This window comes from Erinaceus europaeus, chromosome 13 (assembly GCF_950295315.1).
Source record: "Erinaceus europaeus chromosome 13, mEriEur2.1, whole genome shotgun sequence".
In the NCBI taxonomy this organism is placed as follows: domain Eukaryota; kingdom Metazoa; phylum Chordata; class Mammalia; order Eulipotyphla; family Erinaceidae; genus Erinaceus; species Erinaceus europaeus.
The window spans coordinates 64,166,073-64,188,580 of record NC_080174.1 but is presented as its reverse complement, the minus strand read 5'-3'; the positions used below and the strand labels follow the sequence as shown (position 1 = coordinate 64,188,580).

The following is a 22,508-nucleotide window of genomic DNA, read 5'->3' as shown; positions in this document are numbered from 1 at the left end:
CTCCCTCTTCCTCTCCCTTTCTCTCCCCCTTTTTCTCTCTCTACCCCTCCCTCCCTATATCCCCCCTCTCTCCCTCTCTCTCTCTGTCTCCCTCCCCCTCTCCCTCTCTCTCTCCCTCTTCCTCTCTCTCCCTCTCTTTTTCTCTCCCCACCCCTCCTTCCCTATGTCCCCCCTCTCTCCCTCACCCTCTCTCTCTTCCCCCACCCCCCTCCCTATGTCCTCCTTTATCTACTATGTTGTCTCCCCAGTCCTCTCTCTCCTTCTCTAGCTATCTTTATCACTCATCTATATCAGAATGAATGAATGAGTGAGTGAATGAATGAATATCTCAGTCTCCCTGTCCCCAGAGGTCAAACTGAGACAGTGTGGCCCAGTACTCTATTTACCATAGATCACATTGCTAACATAAACTAGTATGACCAAGTTCCCCAGGTATACAAAGACATTCCTTTTTTTAAATTTATTTTTTATTTAAGAAAGGATAAATTAACAAAATCATAGGGTAGGAGGGGTACAACTCCACACAGTTCCCTCCACCCAATCTCCATATCCCATCCCCTCCCCTGATAGCTTTCCCATTCTCTAGCCCTCTGGGAGCATGGACCCAGAGTCATTGAGGGTTGCAGAAGGTAGAAGGTCTGGCTTCTGTATTTTCTTTCCCACTGAACATGTACGTTGACTGGTTGGTCCATACTCCCAGTCTGCCTCTCTCTTTCCCTAGTAGGGTGGGTCTCTGGGGAAGCTGAGCTCCAGGACACATTGGTGGGGTCTTCAGTCCAGGGAGGCCTGGCCGGCATCCTGATGGCATCTGGCACCTGGTAGCTAAAAAGAGAGTTAACATACAAAGCCAAACATTCTTATCAGACAGTATTTTCCAATGGTTTAGTCTCTCAGAAGCCAGTCAAGGGCCTGTCCTTTCTGTGAAAATGTGAAGGCTTTGAATACCCTAGTCCTACCAAGTCAATGCTACCACATAGCCTCTAGCTCCTGATTCAGAGTGAGTTGATCATCTTCACATGTGTTTTTTAAAAGTCAAATAAAAAAAAAATCATTGGCACCAAAGTAAAAGACTCTGGTGTGGATGTGGGGGGTTGGGGGGAGACTACAGGTCCTGGAAAATGATGACAGAGGACCTAGTGGGGGTTGTATTGTTATGTGGAAAACTGAGAAATGCATGTACAAACTATTGTATTTACTGTCGACTGTAAAACATTAATCCCTCAATAAAGAAATTATATTAAAAAAGAAAGTCATATAATGGGGGGGGGTAGCTAGCATAATAGTTATGCAAAAGGCTTTCATGCCTGAGGCTCCAAAGTCCCAGGTACAGTCCCCTGCACCAACATAAACAAGAGCTAAGCAGTGCTCCTGTTAAAAAAAATGATAATAAAATAATAATAAGGCTGAAGTAAGGATCCTGGCTGGAGCACTGGCTCCCCACCTGCAGGGGAGTCGCTTCACAGGCGGTGAAGCAAGACTGCAGGTGTCTTTCGCTCCCCCTCTCTGTCTTCCCCTCCTTTCTCCATTTCTCTCTGTCCTATCCAACAACGATGACAACAATAATAACTACAACAATAAAACAACAAGGGCAACAAAAGAGAATAAATAAAATATAAAAAATAAAAAATATTTTTAAAAAATAATAATAAGGCATATTACTTAGTTACTGCAAAAAAAAATCAAATGAGATAAACTGAAACACACACACACATAGCCTCTATCTCCTGATTCAGACTGAGATGATCATCTTCACAAGTTTGTTTATTTGTTTGTTTTTAATCAAATGGGAAAAAATCTAATGAGTTAAATAAAAATGCACAAGAAAAAAAGTGGACAACCTGTCTCTAAGGCCTTGGGAGAACTATGGGAACTATGGTAATTACTATTGAGGGGGTTAGAGGCAAGGAATTTTGCCACCACTATCTTATAATCTTGTAAAATACTAGTAAAAAATTAGATATAGGGGGGCCAGGCAGTGGCACACCAGGTTAAGCGCACATGGCACAAAGCACAAGGACTGGCATAAGGATCCTGGTTCCAGCCCCCAGCTCTCCACCTGCAGGGAGATTGCTTCACAAGCCTAGAAGCAAGTCAGCAGTGTCTTTCTCTCCCCCTCTGTTTCCCCCTCCTCTCTTGATTTCTCTCTGTCTGGTCCAACAACAGCAGCAATGGCAACAATAATAACAACAAGGGCAACAAGATGGGAAGAATGGCCTCCAGGAGCAGTGGATTACTGGTGCAGGCACCGAGCCCCAGCGATAACCCTGGAGGCAAAAAAAAAAAAAAATCAGATATAGGAAAAAAAAAACTAATGAGATACTTTGTAAATAAGCCTGGTACATGTTAGTTCACTTCACTTAGGACTTCTTCCAATTTGAGAATCAGAACCCTGATTAAGAACAGAAAGCTGGCATATGCAAATTGCCCAGCATCACAGACCTCAGTGACTTCCTTCCAGACCCTACAGTGACAAAAAGCAGACACAACTCATTTCTTTAAAGATTTCTTTTGTTTTAGCTAAAAAGGCATTATCCAAATTTCTAGGTATTCATGGAAGGACAGGTGCTAGCAAGATCATTAGTTTGCTCCCTTCTTGGTTTAGAGTAGCTTTGTTTCTGATTTTAAGATATCAGGATATAATTGATTACAAATGCAAAAATCTGACTACTATATTTAGATGATATTTACTTCTTTTCTTTTCTTCTTTTTGCCTCCAAGGATATTGCTGGGGCTTGGTGCCTGCACTGGCAGCCAATTTTTCCATTTTTTGCTGGATAGGACAGAGTAATTGAGAGGGGAGGAGAAGGGGAGGGGAGGATGATACACATCTGCAGACCTGCTTTGCAGCTTGTGAAGCAACCCCTCTGCAAGCGGGGAGCCGGGGCTAGTGCACCACCACTCAGTCCCCTGACATTTTTTTTTTCTTACACACAAGTAAGTTTGGAGGGGAAGTATGTGGAGGTTGATTCATCCACTCAGTGGCATCATCAAGGAAAGAGATGATTTCTGAAGTCCTTATCTCACATGTCCATTTCCCTACATACACACCTAGGGTTCACCCACCTCCCTTCAGGTCAAGAGTTCTCTTTGAATACCCAAACAAAATCTGAGTTCAGTTAGCAGGAAAGAACGACCATGCCTGTACCTTGAAGTTTGCCACAAATAGTCTCTCATGAAGCAAAGTGGTAAAGGTGCCCTAAAAAGGATCAAGGCTGGGAGTAGGGCGGTAGCCCAGCAGGTTAAGCGCACATGGCGCAAAAACGCAAGGACCAGCGTAAGGATCAGTAAGGATCCAGGTTCGAACCCCCAACTCCCCACCTGCAGAGGAGTCACTTCACAAGCGGTGAAGCAGGTCTGCAGGTGTCTTTCTCTCCCCCTCTCTGTCTTCCCCTCCTCTCTCCATTTCTCTCTGTCCTATCCAACAACGGTGACATTAATAACTACAACAATTAAAACAAGGGTAACAAAAGGGAATGAACAAATAAATACATATTTTTTAAAAAAAGGATCAGGGCTTTCTCTCAAACTTCAGAATCCTCTGTCTTCCCCTCCTCTTTCGATTTTTCTATCCTATCTAACAACAACAGGAGCAATAACAATAAGAGCAACAAAAATGGGGAAAATGGCCTCCAGGAGCAGTGGATTTGTAGTGCAGGAACCGAGCCCCAATGATAATCCTGGAGGTAAGTAATAATAATAATATTTGGTCAAGGATATAGCCAAGAACTACGAAATTTAAATTAATGCCTGATCCAATGAAGTGAGATTCAGAATCTAAATATCTGAGGTCAGAAATCAAAATGTTTTCTAGGGGGTAGAGGAGATAGCATAATGATTATGTAAAGAAACTCTCATGCCTGAGGCTCCTTGGTCCCAGGTTCAGTCCCCCAAATCACCATAAGCCAGAGCTGAGCAGCGCTCTAGTAAATAAGTAAATAAATATTTAAAAACTATTAAAACAAAAATTCTAAATAAATACCAGATGATAACTCTCTACCATAATATCAGCTCAAACCCAAAGTCAGCCATAAACTTGAGTCCATGAAGATGAGTAGCGATAGTGCTATTTAGAAAACTGTCCTTGATGCATTCATTCCTCCCCATGGGGCTATAAACCTTGTAGCCAAACAAGGGCAACAAAAGGGAATAAATAAATAAATAAATAAATAAATATTTTTTAAAAACTTGTAGCCATAAGGCAGGACATTTGGTGTCAGAACCTGAAAAGAAGAGGAAACCCATATTTTTAATATACATTTTTAATATTTTATTTTTATGTATTTATTGATAGAGACAGAAATCAAGAGATATGGGGAAGCTAGAAAGGGAGAAAGAGGGGTCTGGGTGGTACACCCGGCTGAGTGTACACATGACAGTGCACAGGGACCCAGGTTTAAGCCTCCAGGCCCTACCTGCAGAGGGTAAGCTTCACAAGTAGTGAAACAGTACTAAAGGTATCTCTGTCTCTTCTCCTCTCTCCCTCTCCTCCCCCTCAACTTCTGTCTCTATCCAAAAATTAATTAATTGATTAACTAATTTTAAAAAGGGAGAAAGACACCTGAAGTACTCCTTCACTGTTTGTGAAGCTTCCCCTTGGAGTTCTGGACTGGGCGCTTGGACCCAGGTCCTGGCACATTGTGATGTGTGCTCAACTGGGCTTGAAAGGTACATGCTGAGGAGGCAAATTAACTCTCAGTGTGTTCAAGGATACCTATTTTAAATTTATTTTCATAGAAACTGTAATGAAAAGCACTATCACCACAAAGCTAAGCTTCGCAGAGTCAAGGATCGTTTGGTTCATGAAGTAGAACTGCGAGATGAAAGAATTAAACAACTGGAAAATGAAATTGGAACACTACAACAACAAACAGAAAAGGTAAGGGAAAAGGCTAAGAGCTCATTGATCATGTGGAAAAAGCCCAGTCACTTTATAGTCATTGTTTTATTTACATCTGATATATATATAGATATAGATATATATATATATAGATATAGATATAGATATAGATATATATATAGTATTGTGCCTACATTTTCTTCAATATATTTTATGATTTCAGTTCTAATGTGCAAATCTTAATCTGTCTGGAGTTAATTTTTGTGCATGGTGACTCATTTTTACTACATTACAAGTGGCTGACTTCCCCCAAGAATGGAGGCATCACATCCCCTGACTTGAGCCTATACTTGTGGTACTGAGAGTGGTACTGGGATAAGAACAGACTTATAAATCAGTGGAATAGGTTCAAAACTCCCCGAATAAACCCTCACATATACACTCAGTTTGCAGCATAGGGGCCCAGAACATATAATAGAGGGGAAAAGTTTCATAAGAAATGTTAGGGGGGGCTGGGGAGATAGCACAATGGTTATGCAAAAGACTTTCATGCCCGAGACCCTGAAGCTCCAGGTTCAATCCCCAATGCCATCATAAGCTAGTAAAATAAATAAAATATAAAGTAGATATAAAATAATAAAAATAAACAAAATAAAATATAAAAATATATTGTTGAATTACCAAATGTCTAAACAAAATACATAGCATAAAGCAGCAAAAGTAAATAAAAAATTATGTTAATGTCAATAAACAAACACAGATGAGAGAATAAGGCAGGAAAAATAAAGAAAGGGAGTCTTTGTTGTTAGAGTTAAAAACAGGCTGATCGTCTTAAACTTACAGTCCTTTCTCTGGCTGTGGTAACCAGGGGATTTTATTGTCCCTAGGAGAAGGCATTCCAGGACCAGGTCATTGCCCAAAATAATACCTTACTCCTAGATAAAAGGAAACTCCTGAAACAACTGACAGAGCAAGACGAATTGATCCACGGCAACAAATGGATAATCACTTCCATCCAGAGCAGGTAGGGGTCTTCCTGTTCAAGGAGCCAGTGAACTCCACAAAGAGAATATCTCTCTGCAACAGATCATTTGAAAGACTGCCCTTTAAGTTTTCAACATATCTTATAACTGAGGTTCTGCTGTCTTTTTGTTTTGGGCAATTATGTTAGTACAGAAGTTATGAAATTAAAGAGACAAAATGTGGAAGAGGAAGTTTGATCATTCCTATAGACTCTCATTTTGGCCTTTCCTTACAGAGGACCTGGCAATGCCCATCCTAGAAAGTCATTTCATTGACACTCATTTTTATCATTTGATACCTATGAAATAAAGATAAGCCAAGATAAAATCAGGTTCATTCTAGTGGTACAAATTCATGAAAACTACAGCTTATCAGTGTATCGATTTGTAATCAGAAATATTTCTAGCTGATGAAAATTTGCATTATCAGCTATCACAAGCATTCTCTCCCTGACAGGACATTTTAATTGCAATTAAATATTTTCTTGACAGGGCCGGGTGGTGGAATACCTGATTGAGTGCACATGTTACAGTGCGCAAGGACCTAGGTTTGAGCCCCAGTCTCCACCTGCAGGGGAAAGCTTCACAAGTGGTGAAGCAGGGCTGCAGGTGTTTCTCTGTCTCTCTCCCTTCTGTTGCCCCCTTCCCTCTCCATTTCTGGATGTCTCTATCTAATAAAGATTTAAAATTTTTTTTCTTGGAAAACAGAATTAGAGCAAATAATGGTCAGGAAGGTGGCACAATGGATGGAGTGTTGGGCTTTTAAGCAGGTGGTCCTATGTTCAACCCCTAGCCGCACATGTACTAGAGCAGTCTGGTTTGCTTTCTCTCTATCCTCCTATCCCTCTCATTAGTGAACAAATAAAATCTCTTTTTAAAAAAAAGAATTAGAGCAAAGAGAGTGAGTTGACTCACTATATAATAGTGTCAGTATTAACCAGTATTAACTATAATGATTAACTTTTTGTGTGTGTTTGTTATAGACTAGGCTCTGTCCTGAGCTCTGTCTATTCATTTAATCCTCACACCAGTCCCCTGAGGAAAGCACTAGTGTTCACTGTATTGTATGAGTGAGAAGCTACAGTCCAGAAAGATTAAGGAACTCAGATAGCCTTGGAAGTAACAGAATGGTATGTGAATCTCAGCCTGGCTCTAGGGTTCCATACTACCATCATCTGGGAACCAGGATTCTCCTGCCCACTATTTTTTGCACACACAGCTCCAGGCAGGTCTAGGATGTATCTTTACTAGTTATGTCTCTCCTATATAGCCCATTGCTCATCTCAAACTATGCTATTCTAATTTAGTAAAGGTAAAGCTCAATCAACATTAATAATGTGGTTGATGAAATGATCAGCAATGAAGCCCCTGTGATGATAAATAATAAGAATGTCCCCATCTTGCCCTCCTGAATATACTGTGATGTTTTCCTTAGAGTAAGCCTCTTTGGCAGGATGTCTCCTCACTTTACAAATGAGGAAACTGAGGCTCAGATGTAGTAATCTGCCAATGGTTGCAATAACTACTAAGTAGCAGACCCAGAACACAAACACAAATCTGTTATCAAAACTATTACATATCCCAAATAAACAGTGGACCTGGAAAAATTGGTAAGAGCTCTGGCCTAGAAATCTGAAAGATCAGGGCCAGGTGGTGGTGCACTTGGTTGAGTGCACATGTTGCAATCCTCAAGGACCCAGGTTCGAGCCCCCAGTCCCTACCTGCAGGGGGAAAGCTTTGTAAGTGCTAAAGCAGGGCTGCAGGTGTCTCTCTGTCCCTTATTAACTTATTATGTAGCCTTACAATAAGATGAGAATTATTTTGTCAAAGTTGTTTCTTAAATCTAGACAGTAGGGAGTCGGGTGGTAGCGCAGTGGGTTATGCATAAGGGGCGCAAAGCACAAGGACTTGCTTAAGGATCCTTGTTCGAGCCCCCAGCTACCCACCTGCAGGGGAGTTGCTTCACAAGCAGTGAAGCAGTTCTGCAGGTGTCTATCTTTCTCTCTCCCTCTCTGTCTTCTCCTCCTCTCTCCATTTCTCTCTGTCCTGTTCAACAACGACAACATCAATAACAACAACAATAATAACTACAACAATAAAACAAGGGTAACAAAAGGCAATAAATAAATAAATAAATAAATATTTAAAAAATCTACACAGTAGATTAGACTCAAAACTAGTGGGAAGTAGGACAATGGTTTTAGTTTTTAGTAACGATATGGAAAATTAAGTTTGCCTCTAATTTATGCCATTCTTAGAGTATTCATCCTGGATAAAGAAAATAAACAATTACAGGAAAACAGAATCCGGCTCACACAGAAGGTTGAAGTCTTAGAACGCATTTTAAGGAGCATCCAGATTCACAAAGGAAAGGTAATATTCGTGGTTCCTATTAGGTCCTTAATCTGAAGTTTGGAATGCTAAGGTTGCTGCGCTCTGCTTTGACTTCATTGTCTTCACAGCCTACACCTGACTTTATGGTGGACTATAATGAAGAGATCCTGAGATGGCTCTTAAATGAGCTTTGTTTGGGATTAGATTTCATTTGTGTATTTATCTATATTTATTTGTTTATTTTGCCACCAGGATTATTACCAGGGCTGCACAGTTTCATTGTTCCAGGTGGCTATTTTCCCCTTTCTGTCTGTTTAATAGAGGTGAGAGACAGACAGAGATAGAAAAGGAGAAACACCTGTAGCACACTACTACCCCATTTGTAAATCTTCCCCCATACAGGTGGGCATTGAGGGCTTGAATTTGGATCCTTATGCATAGTAACGTATGAACTGAAGTCACGTAGGAACTTTCCATGTTCCAGATAACTTTCTGATTGAATGAAGCTAATCTAGTCACTGTTCCCTCCAAACTCTAAAATTTCTCTCTGCTATATCATATATTCCCATTACCTGGAAAGACACATCCCATCTCCACTCCCATTTACAAACTTCTGTCATTTGAAGTTCTAGATCATAAATTATAACCAAAGAGCTCTTTAGCAAATAAACTTGAGGGGCCAGGTGGTGGAGCACCTCATTGAGCACATGTGATACAATGCTCAAGGACCCAGGTTTGAGCCCCTGGTCCCTACCTGCAAGGCGAAAGCTTCACGAGTGCTGAAGCAGTGTTGCAAGGTGTGTCTCTGTCTCTCTCCCTTTCCATCACCCCCTTCATTCGATTTCTGGCTGTCTCTATTCAAAAAATAAAGATAATTTTTAAAAAATTTTAAATACAACTTGAGCACATAACACATAACCACGCAATGAATTTTCACAATCTTCAGGATAAACCCCAAATTTTTGGAAATTATTTTTTTAAAAGGAGGAGGAAAAGGTAGATTGCAAAATGGTGATGCAAAAGACTCTCATGCCTGAGGCTCTAAGGTCCCAGGTTCAATCTCTAGCACCATCATAAGAGCCAGTGTTGAGCAGTGCTCTGGTGCCTCTCTTTCTCTCTCTGGCTCTTGGTCTTTATCTATCTCTGTCTTTCTCTGTATATCTCTTCCATTAACATAAGAGCAAATGGGGTCAGGCTGTAGCACAGTAGGTTAAGCACACATAGCATTAAGCGCACAAGGATCCCAGTTCAAGCCCCCAGCTGCCCACCGGCAGGGGAGTAGCCTCACAAGCGGTGAAGCAAGCCTGCAGGTGTCTATCTTTCTCTACCCTCTGTCTTCCCCTCCTCTCTCCATTTCTCTCTGTTCTATCCAACAATGACGACACATTAATAACAACAATAATAATCACAACCTGATAAAACAAGGGCAACAAAAGAGAAAAAAAATTAAAATAAAATAAATAAAAATGTCTTAATGACTTTCTTAAAAAAATAAGAGCAGGGAGTCAAGCTGTAGCGCAGCAGGTTAAGCGCAGGTGGCGCAAAGCACAAGGACTGGCATAAGGATCCCGGTTCGAACCCCGGCTCCCCACCTGCAGGGGAGTCGCTTCACAGGCGGTGAAGCAGGTCTGCAGGTGTCTATCTTTCTCTCCTCCTCTCTGTCTTCCCATCCTCTCTCCATTTCTCTCTGTCCTATCCAACAATGACAACAACAATAATAACTACAATAGAACAACAAGGACAACAAAAGGGAATAAATAAATTAAATAAATATTAAAAAAATAAGAGCAAATAAAATATTTAATAATATAATAAAAGAAGAGGAATAATGCACATAAATAATTACCATATTGGTTGGCATTCAGTAAGGAAATACCAATAGTTGACATTCTTTTCTCCCATAAATGCTTATGTTTACTCTTTTTTTTTTTTTTTACCAGAGCACTGACCAGCTCTGGTTTATGGTGAGATTGAACCTGTGACTCTGGAGCCTCAGGCATGACAGTCTGTTTGCATAACCATTATGCTATCTACCCCCGCTACTCATTCTTTTATTGAACATTCATCAAGTTCCTCCAAAATTCTAGATATGTTTATACTAATTTTTATAACTGCCCTGAAATAGTAAATAGTAATTGCTGTCCTCACATTTTCAGATGTGGAAAACATAATTCAAGAGAGAAGGGAAATATCACAGCCAGGTTAGCTGTGTCTGAATTCAAGGCTTGGTCTTTAATTTTCATTCCAGCAACATATCCAGCACATGAAAGCTTTCTCTGCATGCTGTTTCCTACTTGCATAAGATTTTTATTTCTTTAAGGATAACTAAGAATTTCATTAGTTTTAAAACGTTAAACCAAAGTAAAAGTTCAGGGAAGGGATTCGGGTGGTAGTGCAGCTGGTTAAGCGCAGGTGGCACAAAGGGCAAGGACTGGCGTAATGACCCCGGTTTGAGCCTCCCGCTCCCCAGCTGCAGAGGAGTCGCTTCACAGGCGGTGAAGCAGGTCTACAGGTGTACATCTTTCTCTCGCCCTCTCTCTCTTCCCCTCCTCTCTCCATTTCTCTCTGTCCTATATAACAACGACATCAATAACAACAATAATAACTACAACAATAAAAAACAACAAGGGCAACAGAAGGAAAAATAAATTAAAATATTTAAAATAATAAATAAATAAATAAATAAATGGGGCCAGGCGTGTTAATTGCACATGGCACAAAGCCCAAGGATTGACATAAAAATCTCAGTTCAGGGAGTCGGGCTGTAGCACAGCAGGTTAAGCACAGGTGGCGCAAAGCACAAGGACCAGCATGAGGATCCTGGTTCGAGCCCCGGCTCCCCACCTGCAGGGGAGTCGCTTCACAAGCAGTGAAGTAGGTCTGCAGGTGTCTATCTTTCTCTCCACCTCTCTTTCTTCCCCACCTCTCTCCATTTCTCTCCTATCCAACAACTACAACAATAATAATAACTACAACAATAAAACAACAAGGGCAACAAAAGGGAATAAACAAATTAAATATTAAAAAAAAAATCTCGGTTCCCCACCTGTGTATGTATGTGTGTGTGTGATGGGGTCATTTCACAAGCGGTGAAGCAGGTCTGCAGGTGTCGTCTGTCTTTCACCCTCTCTGTCTTCCCCTCCTCTCTCGATTTTTCTGTCCTATCCAACAATAATGACAACAATAACAACAACAATAATTTAAAAAATGATAAATAACAAGGGCAACAAAAGGGGAAAAAATGGCCTCCAGGAGCAGTGGATTCGTAGAGTAGGCACCAAGCCCCAGCAGTAACCCTGGAGGCAATAAATAAATAAGTAAATAAACAAATAAATAAATAGTGGCCCAGGAAGTGGTGCAATGAGTAAAACATTAGACTATCAAGCATGATGTTCCAAGCTTGATCCGTGGTATCACATATGCCAGAATGATAGTCTGGTTCTCTTTATCTCTCCCTTCTCTCTTATTAACAAATACATAAATATAAATAGATGCAGTCATTGAGCTCAAAACATATTTTTACATGATTTAATGAGATGTAAATATTACCAGGATATTTTTTTAAAAACTACCCATTTGCCACCTGGGAGGTAATATAGTAGATAAATCATTAATCTCTCAATCATAGGGCCCAGTGATGGTGCTCCGGCTTCAGTCACAGGTTACAATGCACAAGAACCTGGGTTCAGGTCCCTAGTCCCCACCTGCAGGGGGAAATCTTCACAAGTGGTAAAGCAGTGCTACAGGTAACTCTGTTTATAAGAACAACAACAATAAGAACAACAACAAGAAGAACAACAACAACAACGATAAACAACAAAGGCAACAAAAGGAAAAAAATAGCCTCCAGGAGCAGTGGATTCGTAGTGCAGGCACTGAACCCCAGCAATAACCTTGGAGGCAAGAAAGTAAGAAAGAAAGAGACAGAGACAGAGAGAGAGAGAAAGGTTGAAAGAAAGGTAGAAAGAAAGTTTGAAAGAAAGATTTAAAGAAAGAAAAAGATTGAAAGAATTTTTAAAAATAGCAGATTAGCAGTGAAAACCCTAATGTAAGTAAATACATTATGCCAAATAAAGTACAGTATGTCAAATTTTCCATAACACCTAAAGATTGTTTTCCCAGTTCTGTTGAGATGAAATTGGCATATAACATTTGGCGTAAGTTTAAAATGTATTGGGAGTTGGGCAGTAGTGCTGCGGGTTAAGCACACGTGGCGCTAAGCGCAAGGACCAGAGTAAGAATACCAGTTCAAGCACGGCTCCCCACCTGCCGAGGAGTCATTTCACAGCAGGTCTGCAGGTGTCTGTCTTTCCCTCCCTCTCTCTGTCTTTCCCTCCTCTCTCCATTTCTCTCTGTCCTATCCAACAACAACGACATCAATAATAACTACAACAATAAAACAACAAGGGCAACAAAAAAGGGAATAAATAAATAAATAAAGTTTAAATGTACTACATAGTAATTTATGTGTTACAAAAGTAATTATTACAATAAGATTATTTAACACCTATCACTACACAGTTACAAATTGTCTTTTTTTTAAATTTTTTTATATTATTTATTTTTTCTTTTGTTGCCCTTGTTTTTTTATTGTTGTAGTTATTGTTGTTGTTATTGATGTCGTCGTTGTTAGATAGGACAGAGAGAAATGGAGAGAGGAGGAGAAGACAGAGAGGGGGAGAGAAAGATAGACACCTGCTGACCTGCTTCACCGCCTGTGAACCTACGTCCTTGCAGATGAGGAGTCGGAGCTGGAACCAGGATCCTTAGGCCGGTCCTTGCATTTTGCGCCATGTGTGCTTAACTCACTGTGCTACTGCCCGACTACCCAAATCGTCTTTTCTTATGATGAAAACTTTTATTATTGTTTGTTTGTTTGTTTTTATTTATTTATTTATTTTTACCAGAGCACTGCTTAGCTCTGGCTTCTGCTGGTGTGGGGGATTGAACCTGGGACTTTGGTGCTTCAGGCATGAGAGTCTCTTTGCATGACCATTATGCTATCTTCCCCCACCATGATGAGAACTTTTAAGTCTTAGCAACTTATAAATCTACATTTCAACTCTATTATATATAATATATAGTATACATTATATAACATCATACATTATATGTGTTATATATTATATATAACTATAGTCCTCGTATATTACATTCCCTTGAATTTGTTTACCTTTTAACTAGGAATAACTTGAATAACTAGAAATATAACTTGAATTTCTTTAACTTATAACCTTTGACCTTTACCTAATTCCCCACCACTCACCACCTACCTCTAGCATTGCAAATCTGCTTTCTGTATCTCTGTTTGGTTTTTAGATTATATATATAAGTGAGATCATACAGTCTTTGTCTTTCTTTTCCTGGCTTCATTTAACTTAGTGCCCTCTAAGTCTATTCATATTGTCATGAATGGCAGGATTTCCTTCTGTTACTGATTATGGTGTGTGTGTGTGTGTGTGTGTGTGTGTGTGTGTGTGTGTGTGTGTGTGTGTGTGTGTGTGTATAAAATCGAATAAATAAAATATTCATAAAATGTATTTACTGATGAGAGAACCAGAGCATCACTCTTTCATGTGCAATGCCAGAGATTAAAACTGGGACTTCATACTTGAAAAGTCTAACTTTTATTCATTGCAGCATTTCATAGGCTACTAGAAATTTGATTTGTCCACTCATCTGTCAATGAGTAAAAATTGTATCTATGTCTGTTATTATAAACAATGTAATAAACATGAGGTACAGATATGACAGACAGTGATGTCGTTTCCTTTGGATATATATTTGGAAGTGGAATTGCAGGATCATATGGTAGTGCTATTTTTTTTTATTATATTTATTTACTTATTGGATAGAGACAGCCAGAAATCAAGAGGGAAGTGGGGGATAGAGAGGAAGAGAGACAGAGAGATACCTGCAGCACTGCTTCACCACTCAGGAAGCTTTCTCCCTGCAGGTGGGGATTGGGGACTCGAACCTGGGTCCTTGCACATTGTAACATGTGTGCTTAACCAGGTGTGCTACCACCTGGCCCCACAATAGGCTATTTTTAATCTATTGAGGAAATGGCTTCACTACTGCTATCAATTTTCATTTCCAACATAAGTACACAAGCATTCCCTTCTCTCTACAACTTTGCCATCACTTATCCTTTGTCCTTTGATGATAATCATCCTACAGGCAAAAGGTAAGGAGATTACATTTTAACAAAAAAAAAAAAACATAAAGTATAAGTTTTAGGATCATGTTGCCTATGGTTTTGTCATTATAGTTTTTAATAGTCATCCTTTCTTTCCTTTTAGGAAACAATGAGTTGCATCCCTGAATTTGAAACACTGAATAAAATCTTGTCCTTACCAAACTCCAGGTTAGTAAAGACAACCATCTGCACACCCAAGCATCATGGCTGAGTTGCTAATTTGAGAAAGCATAGCACTTAGGGATAATTTTCTCTAAAATTAGCACTTGATAATTTTCTCTAAAAGCACTTGAATCTTCCGGTTCCGTCTCTCCTTACCTTGCTTTACTCCCATACATAACAGAAGGTATGTAATTTTAAGGTATAAAATTCATAGACATTTAGTTTGAGGCCAATTTTATTTGGTCTACCTTGTGTTTCATAGTTGTGAAAAACTGAAATCCTATTGATGACTAACGCCAAACTGCTACCAAGAGAATTTAGCAACACAAAATCCTCACATGAACCTTTCTTAGTTTTTCAGGAACAAGTGTTGTAGCATCAATTGGAAGTATTCAAGAGGCTGGAGAACATAAGTCAGAAGAAGCAATGGCAAACTCCAAGTCCCTTGATATTATCTCATGTTCACAGACTTCAGAAGCTGGATATATTAATGTTGCTTCTCTAAGAGAGACACATACCACCCAAGAACAAGACTACAAATCAGAACTATAAAATCACTGGTGCCTAAAACTAGACTGATCAATGGAACTAACTTAAAGCTTGGGCATGAATGTGGAACATGAAGAAGAATTACCTCAGGTTCCCCACTGGAAAACAAACTGGAATCTTCAAAATTGCTGATAAATTTATTAAACTAGTTTTTTAAGTGGATTACTCCAGTATGTTTGATACTCTCAAATACCTTGTATTAATCAATATAATGACTTAAGTTCAATCACTTAAGTAGGTTTCTGTTCAACAGAAAACACAGTTATGGCTAATTTGGCATTCTTTCAACTATCATGAGAATTTTATTCTTTTTTTTTCTTTTTTTAAAATTTCTTTATCCCCTTTTGTTGCCCTTATTGTTTTATTGTTATAGTTATTGTTGTTATTGATGTCGTTGTTGGATAGGACAGAGAGAAATGGAGAGAGGAGAGGAAGACAGAGGGGGAGAGAAAGATAGAGAGAAAGATAGACACCTGCAGACCTGCTTCAGACCCCCTGCAGGTGGGGAGCCAGGGGCTCCAACCGGGATCATTATGCCTCCTTGTGCTTTGAGCCACTTGCGCTTAACTCACTGCGCTACCGCCCGACTTGACTTCCTAAGTCTTTTTTTTAAAGAGCTGTGTTTACACAGACTTTCACAAACAGCACAATTTAATGATACAAAAAATAGAAACAACTTGGGAGTCGGGCGCTTGGGTTAAGCGGGTTAAGCGCACATGGTGCAAAGCACAAGGACCGGAGTAAGGATCCCGGTTCAAGCCCCCGGCTCCCCACCTGAGGGAGGGGCAGGGGTTGCTTCACAAGTGGTGAAGCAGGTTTGTCGGTGGCTATCTTTCTCTCTCCTCTCTGTCTTCCCCTCCTCTCTCCATTTCTCTCTGTCCTATCCAACAACAACGGCATCAATAACTACAACAATAAAAAAAAACAAAAACAAGGGCAACAAAAAGAGAATATTAAAAAAAAAAAAAAAAAAGACTCGGGAATGCCTGTGGTAGGAGTTAAGAGCACATAGTGTGAAGTGTAAGGATCCCTGTTCGAACTCCTAGCTTTCTGCCACCAGGGGGACACTTCACAAGATCTGCAGGTGTCTTTTTTCTTATTTTATTTATTTTTGCCTGCATTATTAATCCACTGTTCCTAGAGGCCATTACCCCCCCCTTTGTTGCCCTTGGTTGTTCATCGTTGTTATTATTAATATTGTTATTGCTGTCGGTTTTTTTGGATAGGACAGAGAGAAATGGAGAGAGGATGGGAAGACAGAGAGGGGAGAGAAAGATAGACACCTGCAGACCTGCTTCACCACTCGTGAAGCGACCCCCTGCATGTGGGAAGCCAGGGTCTCGAACTGGGATCCTTAACCAGTCCTTGGGCTCCCCGCCATGTGCACTTAATCCGCTGCGCTACTGCCCGGACCCTGGTGTCTGTATTTCGTTCCCCTTCTGTCTCCCCACCTCTCTCGATTTCTCTGTGTCCTATCCAACAGCAGCAATAACAACAATAGTAATAATGACAACAAGGCCAACAAATGGGAAAAATGGCATCCAGGAGCAATGGATTCGTAGTGCAGGAACCGAGTCCCAGCAATAACCCTGGAGGCAATAAATAAATAAATAATACAAAATTCTAGTTCTGTCCAAGGTTACTCAATTTACTAAATCCATACCATATACTATTCAAAAGTAGGCACTGTAGATAAATATAGTTCTGGGGAATGAACTCAGGGTATCATATATCCACAGTACTACTGAGTGGTCTCCTGGGTCCAATTTTTTTTTCATTTAATATTTAGAGAAAGAGAGAGAGGAGAGACACCACAGCACTGTTTCACCATTTGTGTATGGAGTTCCTGAATACAGTTAATTTATTCACTTGAGTTATTCCAGTAAAAAAATATTTCATAAAATTGGTATAATTGGGGAGTCAGTAGTAGTGCAGGGGGTTAAGCACACATGGTGCAAAGCGCCAGGACTGGCGTAAGCATCCCAGTTCCAGCCCCTGGCTCCCCACCTGCAGGGGAGTCGCTTCACAGGAGGTGAAGCAGGTCTGCAGGTGTCTTATCTTTCTCTCCCCCTCCCTGTTTTCCTCTCCTCTCTCCATTTCTCTCTATCCTATCCAACAATGACAACAATAAACTACAACAATAAAACAAGCGCAACAAAAGGGAATAAATATTTTTTTAAAAAACTGGTATAATTGGGTAAAAAATATAAATGATGTATAGTGTCAGCATATCATTTGTTGCATTACTTTCAAAAATTTGTGTGTGTGTGTGTGTGTGTGTGTGTGTGTGAGAGAGAGAGAGAGAGAGAAACAGAGGTGATATAGCATCTAGAGCTTTAGACTTCAAGCATGAGGTCTCTCCTGAGTTTGATCCCAAACATCTCTCTCTCTCCTCTTTCTTTTATGTTAGTAAATATTTAAAATAAGTAATTTTAAAAGGGCTATAAAAATGTTCCCAGAGGGAGTCGGGCAGTAGTGCAGCGGGTTAAGCGGGTTAAGCACAGGTGGCGCAAAGCGCAAGGACCGGAGTAAGGATCCTGGTTCCAATCCCTGGCTCCCCACCTGCAGGGGAGTTGCTTCACAAGCAGTGAAGTAGGTCTGCAGGTGTCTATCTTTCTCTCCCCCTCTCTGTCTTCCCCTCCTCTCTCCATTTCTCTCTGTCCTATCCAACAACAATAACTACAACAATAAAACAAGGACAGCAAAAGGGAATAAATTCTTTAAAAAAGTTTCCATAGTGAAACTGTCTTAATTTCTTTATCCATAAAATAGGAGAAAGTCCCAATTACATAGCTGTGAGAACTTAATGAAATGAAATGTGTAATTTAGTACTTAGTAACTACTTGATAAATGTTAGACATTTTTTTTCACTTGTAGTTTATGTGTGCTTTTTTTCACAACTTCACAAATATAAATTTTTAAATGTCTTCTAGCAGGGGAGATAGTATAGTGTTTAGGGGAAAAAAAGACTCTCATGCCTGAGGCCCCCAAGGTTCTAGGTTCACTCCCCTGCACCACCATAAGCCAGAGTTGAGTAGTGCTTTTGGAGAAAAAAAAAATTCTAAAAATAGTATTAAAACTATACTGAAGGTTACTACTACTACTACTGTTCCTTCTTCCCTACCTCTTCTTCCCCCCTCTTTGTTCTTCTTTTCTTTGTCTTCAACTGAAGACAGAAAAGGGAAACCAAGGGGAAAGGGAAAGTAACTAGAAGTTCTAAACAAACAAATAAAAACATCTTTGAGACATCAGATTTTTATGTGTTACCATTGTTTCCTAGACCACTGAACTAGAAAAGCTGATCATAAAATATAGGAAATAAGGAGTCAGGGGGTAGCAGCGGGTTAAGCGCACGTGGCACAAAGCACAAAAACTGGTGGCATAAGGATCTCGGGCTCCCCACCTGTAGGAGGTTTGCTTCACAGGTGGTGAAGCAGGTGTCTATCTTTCTCTCCTCCTCTCTGTCTTCCCCTTCTCTCTCCATTTCTCTCTGTCCTATCCAACAATGACAACATCAACAACAATAGCTACAACAACAATTAAAAAAAAAACACAAGGGCAACAAAAAGGAAATATAAAAAAAAAAGAATACAGGAAATAATAGCTCCTACTTCTAGTACTGTCCAAGATCACCCAACTTTTTTTAAGCAACCATGTTTAATTATGAGCTAAAAATGACTAATACAATGTGCTTTAATTAGAAAAATAAAGATTCTAAATTAACTGCTAGGGGGATTTCATAATGAAGTCAATGAAAAATTTTCTCTACATACAGTATCATCGCTAATACACTAGTAAATCTTACTTGGAATGATAAGGCAAAAATAGTAAAACCACACTTTTCCTATAAAAAGTTACGCATTGGGAGTCGGGCGGTAGCGCAGTGGGTTAAGCGCACGTGGTGCAAATCTCAAGGACTGGCATAAGGATTCCGGTTCAAGCCCCCGGCTCCCCACCTGCAGGGGAGTCACTTCACAGGCGGTGAAGCAGGTCTGCAGGTGTCTTTCTCTCCCCTCTCTGTCTTCCCCTCCTCTTTCCATTTCTCTCTGTTCTATCCAACAACGATGACATCAATAACAACAACAATAACTACAACAATAATAAAAAGGGCAACAAAATAAATTTTTTTAAAAAATTACGCATTATCTTCTGTAGGGATAGCTATCATACAGGAAGAAACAAAGATGAAGATCACCCAACTTACTGAATCCCTACCAACAGCAGGCACTATAACTAAAGCTATGAACACAAAGAAAAGGTCTGCTTTTACGGAGTCAGTATGCTATTTGATAGTAAGGTATATGTGTTTGGTGGGCTGTGAAATGAGACATAATTTTGGATAGCTAGTGGCATGAAGAAAATAAACCAGTAAAGGGATGACAGAAGACCTAGTGGGGGTTGTATTGTTATGTGGAAAACTGAGAAACGTTATACATGTACAAACTATTGTATTTATGGTCGACTGTAAAACATTAATCCCCAGCGGGTCTGCAGGTGTCTTTCTCTCCCCGTCTCTGTCTTCCCCTCCTCTCTCTATTTCTCTGTCCTATCCAACAACGACAACATCAATAACAACAACAGTAATAACTACAACAATAAAACAAGGGCAACAAAAAGGAATAAAATATTTTTAAAAATTTAATAAAGAAACCAGTGATCTGAGTGAGGGAAGACTATTTTATATTAGGTACAATATTCCCATCTGAACTGAGACCTGAACTACAGGGCGCATTCCTCACACCTGTTAAGATCTAGAATAACAACATTTTAAAGTTAATACTGAGGTCCTAAAGAGACTACAGATCTCTTTTACATCAAAGAATGAAATGTATAATAACCCAAGACGAGAGCTTTATCAGAGGCCAGATAAGTGGTTGTCAGGTAATATTAATATGTAAAGACTTGGATTTTATTTGAAATATGGGAAGCTTGAAGTGACAAGATTTGTTATAAAAAGCTCTAAGGAAGGTGGGTCCTGAAATTAGTGCAGGAATGTTCCTAGCTGTGACCACAGAATGTGAGCTCAGACCTACAGGGATGCAGAGGTTACATAGGTTCCTGTGTTGAATATGGGCCCCAGATCAAATCGATGGGGATTACAGTTAACATTTATATACTTACCCCATATTTGGGAGCTACTCTCTTCCCTGATCCAGCTTTCTAGTCCTTTTTCCAACTATGACACCATCTCCCCAGACAATAACCTGAGTCCACCTGCATATTAGATGTCAGGCTCAGGCAAAAGCTAGTAGTAATGGGCTCCTTGGAATATACCTAAAATAGACCTAGCAGCTTTTTCCAGAATGGAGACCCCAAATCTTCATCTGCAATATTCTTGCCTTTAGGTTCATGATTAGTCGACAATTTGTTCTGCTTTATATCCTAAAACTTTTTCAGCCACCAAGTTCCAGGTGATACTATGATGCCAACCAGACCTCCCTGGGCAGATGACCCCACCAATGTGTCCTGGAGCCCCACCTCCCCAGAGGCCGGTCCCACTAGGGAAAGAGAGAGACAGGCTGGGGGTATGGATCGAACTGACAACGTGCATGTTCAGCGGAGAAGCAGTTACAGAAACCAGACCTCCCACCTTCTATACCCTATAATGATCCTGAGTCCATACTCCCAGAGGGATAAAGAATAGGGAAACTATCAAGGGAAGGAATTGGATATGGCATTGTGTGGAAATGTACCCCTCTTACCCTATAGACTTGTCAATATTTTTATATTTTATAAATAAAAATTTTTAAAAAGCTCTAACACCTCTGTGGGAAATTAACTGGTGGTGACAAAAGCGGGTATTTGTGGCAGAACTGAAACTAAAACTACTGTCCTGACTACAAGGAAAGGCTGAATATTTACTCCGCAAGGTTTATATGCCTGGTTCTAAGCGCTGAGAATGAAATGAAGTCCTGGCCTTCGGGAGGCTCACAGACTGGTGGGCAGGGATAAGAAATAGCATGTGAGAGGGACAGTGCAAAGGTCTTAACTGTCTGTGCTGATAAGGTCCCTGGAGTCGGCCTAGTCCAACTCCCTAAACTTAAGCAAAGAATAATTTCTATAGCATTTGATTAGCAAACCCGTTGACCTTGAGAAAAAAAAAAAAAAAAAGAAAAAAGGGTCTTCTCCTGTTCTGCTTTACTACCCCCACCCAACCTTACAGGACGAATCAAATGAGCTAAGATCGCCTTGTGCTTATAACCATCGGAAACCCAGAACTTTCCCACCAGTAGCGACTTTCTCCGCAGGAAGCACCACATGCTCCCAGTAAGGGTGGAGCTTCTGGGGGCGGGGTCCGGATTTGGCTTCCTTTCTGCGCTTGCGCAGGACAAGCACCCTCACCAGCTGGGATTGAGTTCGCCGGAACCCCACTCTTAGAACTTCTGCTTCCGGGTCAGAGCCATGGCGGTGGCAAATTCAAGCCCTGTCAACCCCGTGGTTTTCTTTGATGTCAGCATCGGTGGCCAGGTGAGCTGGAGCATCGAAGGGAAACTGCAAGGAGTAGACAAGCAGAAGTTGACCATTGAGAGTTAGCGGACTTAAGAAGCCAGAAAGGGAAACTGGACCTGGACCAACCTACCTGCGGAACGGGGGAGGAAGGAGGAGAGGGGTTCTGCCATCCTAGTGCCTAGCTTGTGGAGGGACAGAGGAACGAAAGGATAAGTTGTTATGGAGGCAGAAGTGGGAAAGACCAAGCAGCTTGAGGGAGAAGGGATTTGCCTTTGTGTTCCCTGCTCCTTGGGGTTTTCATGGCGTTGAACTGGTCTTCTTACAGTCCTCTGTCCTTCACAGGAAGTTGGTCGTATGAAGATCGAGCTCTTTGCAGACGTTGTGCCTAAAACAGCCGAGAACTTTAGGTCAGGAGATGAACTGAAGCAGTGTGTGCAGAATCACTGTTTGCCTGCTTCTAACGATCTGTTCACTGCCTTTGAGCTCTTTGGTTCCTCTTTTTGACTGTTGTGGTGTCAGTTTATGTTGTTATCCCATATGCCTGTGTGTCTGGACGGACATCTGGCTGACTGGTTGTGTTTGTTGGCTCCATTGTCTGTGCCCTTTATCTCCTGCAATGAGGGATGCTCACAACTACTATGTCGTAGTGACTGAATCATTCACTGTTTTCCCTTTCAGGCAGTTCTGCACTGGAGAATTCAGGTTAGTCTCAGGCGTGGCTGACTTTTCTGCTTGCTCCTGAGGGGTATCCTTAGGCTGGAGCGGAAGTATTGGGGAACTACTAGTAGTTGAATGATTGCTGGTGTCAGTAATCTCAGATATTATCTTAAGGATCTGTTCTTAGTTCCTTTATCTGTCTCCAACCATATTTACCATAGCCGTTTTAGTTCAGTGTCTGGTTAAACTAATAATATCTGTAATTATCTGTCATTTCAAGTCTTTATTTTTGGTTATA

The 22,508-nt window shown here is 40.5% G+C and overlaps 2 protein-coding genes and 1 long non-coding RNA gene across 8 annotated transcripts in view; 2 read left to right on the top strand and 1 right to left on the bottom strand.

Moving 5' to 3' along the window:
• Positions 1-15,265, top strand: part of CCDC30 (coiled-coil domain containing 30) — a 121,311-nt gene extending 106,046 nt beyond the window's left edge. For all 4 annotated transcript variants that reach the window (XM_060206091.1, XM_060206090.1, XM_060206093.1 and 1 more), the window contains 5 exons: positions 4,735-4,876; positions 5,725-5,861; positions 8,118-8,232; positions 14,496-14,560; positions 14,908-15,265. In XM_060206091.1, coding sequence (XP_060062074.1) covers positions 4,735-4,876; positions 5,725-5,861; positions 8,118-8,232; positions 14,496-14,560; positions 14,908-15,106 — 658 coding nt within the window. In that variant the 3' untranslated portion in view covers positions 15,107-15,265. The remainder of the gene's footprint in view (positions 1-4,734; positions 4,877-5,724; positions 5,862-8,117; positions 8,233-14,495; positions 14,561-14,907) is intronic.
• Positions 652-22,508, bottom strand: LOC132542884 (uncharacterized). Its single transcript, XR_009553853.1, has 4 exons — positions 21,684-22,508; positions 21,446-21,595; positions 8,948-9,047; positions 652-822 (listed from the first exon to the last, which is right to left on the bottom strand). It is a non-coding gene; the product is annotated as an uncharacterized LOC132542884 (long non-coding RNA).
• Positions 21,433-22,508, top strand: part of PPIH (peptidylprolyl isomerase H) — a 28,678-nt gene continuing 27,602 nt past the window's right edge. For all 3 annotated transcript variants that reach the window (XM_060206095.1, XM_060206096.1, XM_007526102.3), the window contains exons 1-3: positions 21,433-21,571; positions 21,896-21,960; positions 22,232-22,255. In XM_060206095.1, coding sequence (XP_060062078.1) covers positions 21,506-21,571; positions 21,896-21,960; positions 22,232-22,255 — 155 coding nt within the window. In that variant the 5' untranslated portion in view covers positions 21,433-21,505. The remainder of the gene's footprint in view (positions 21,572-21,895; positions 21,961-22,231; positions 22,256-22,508) is intronic.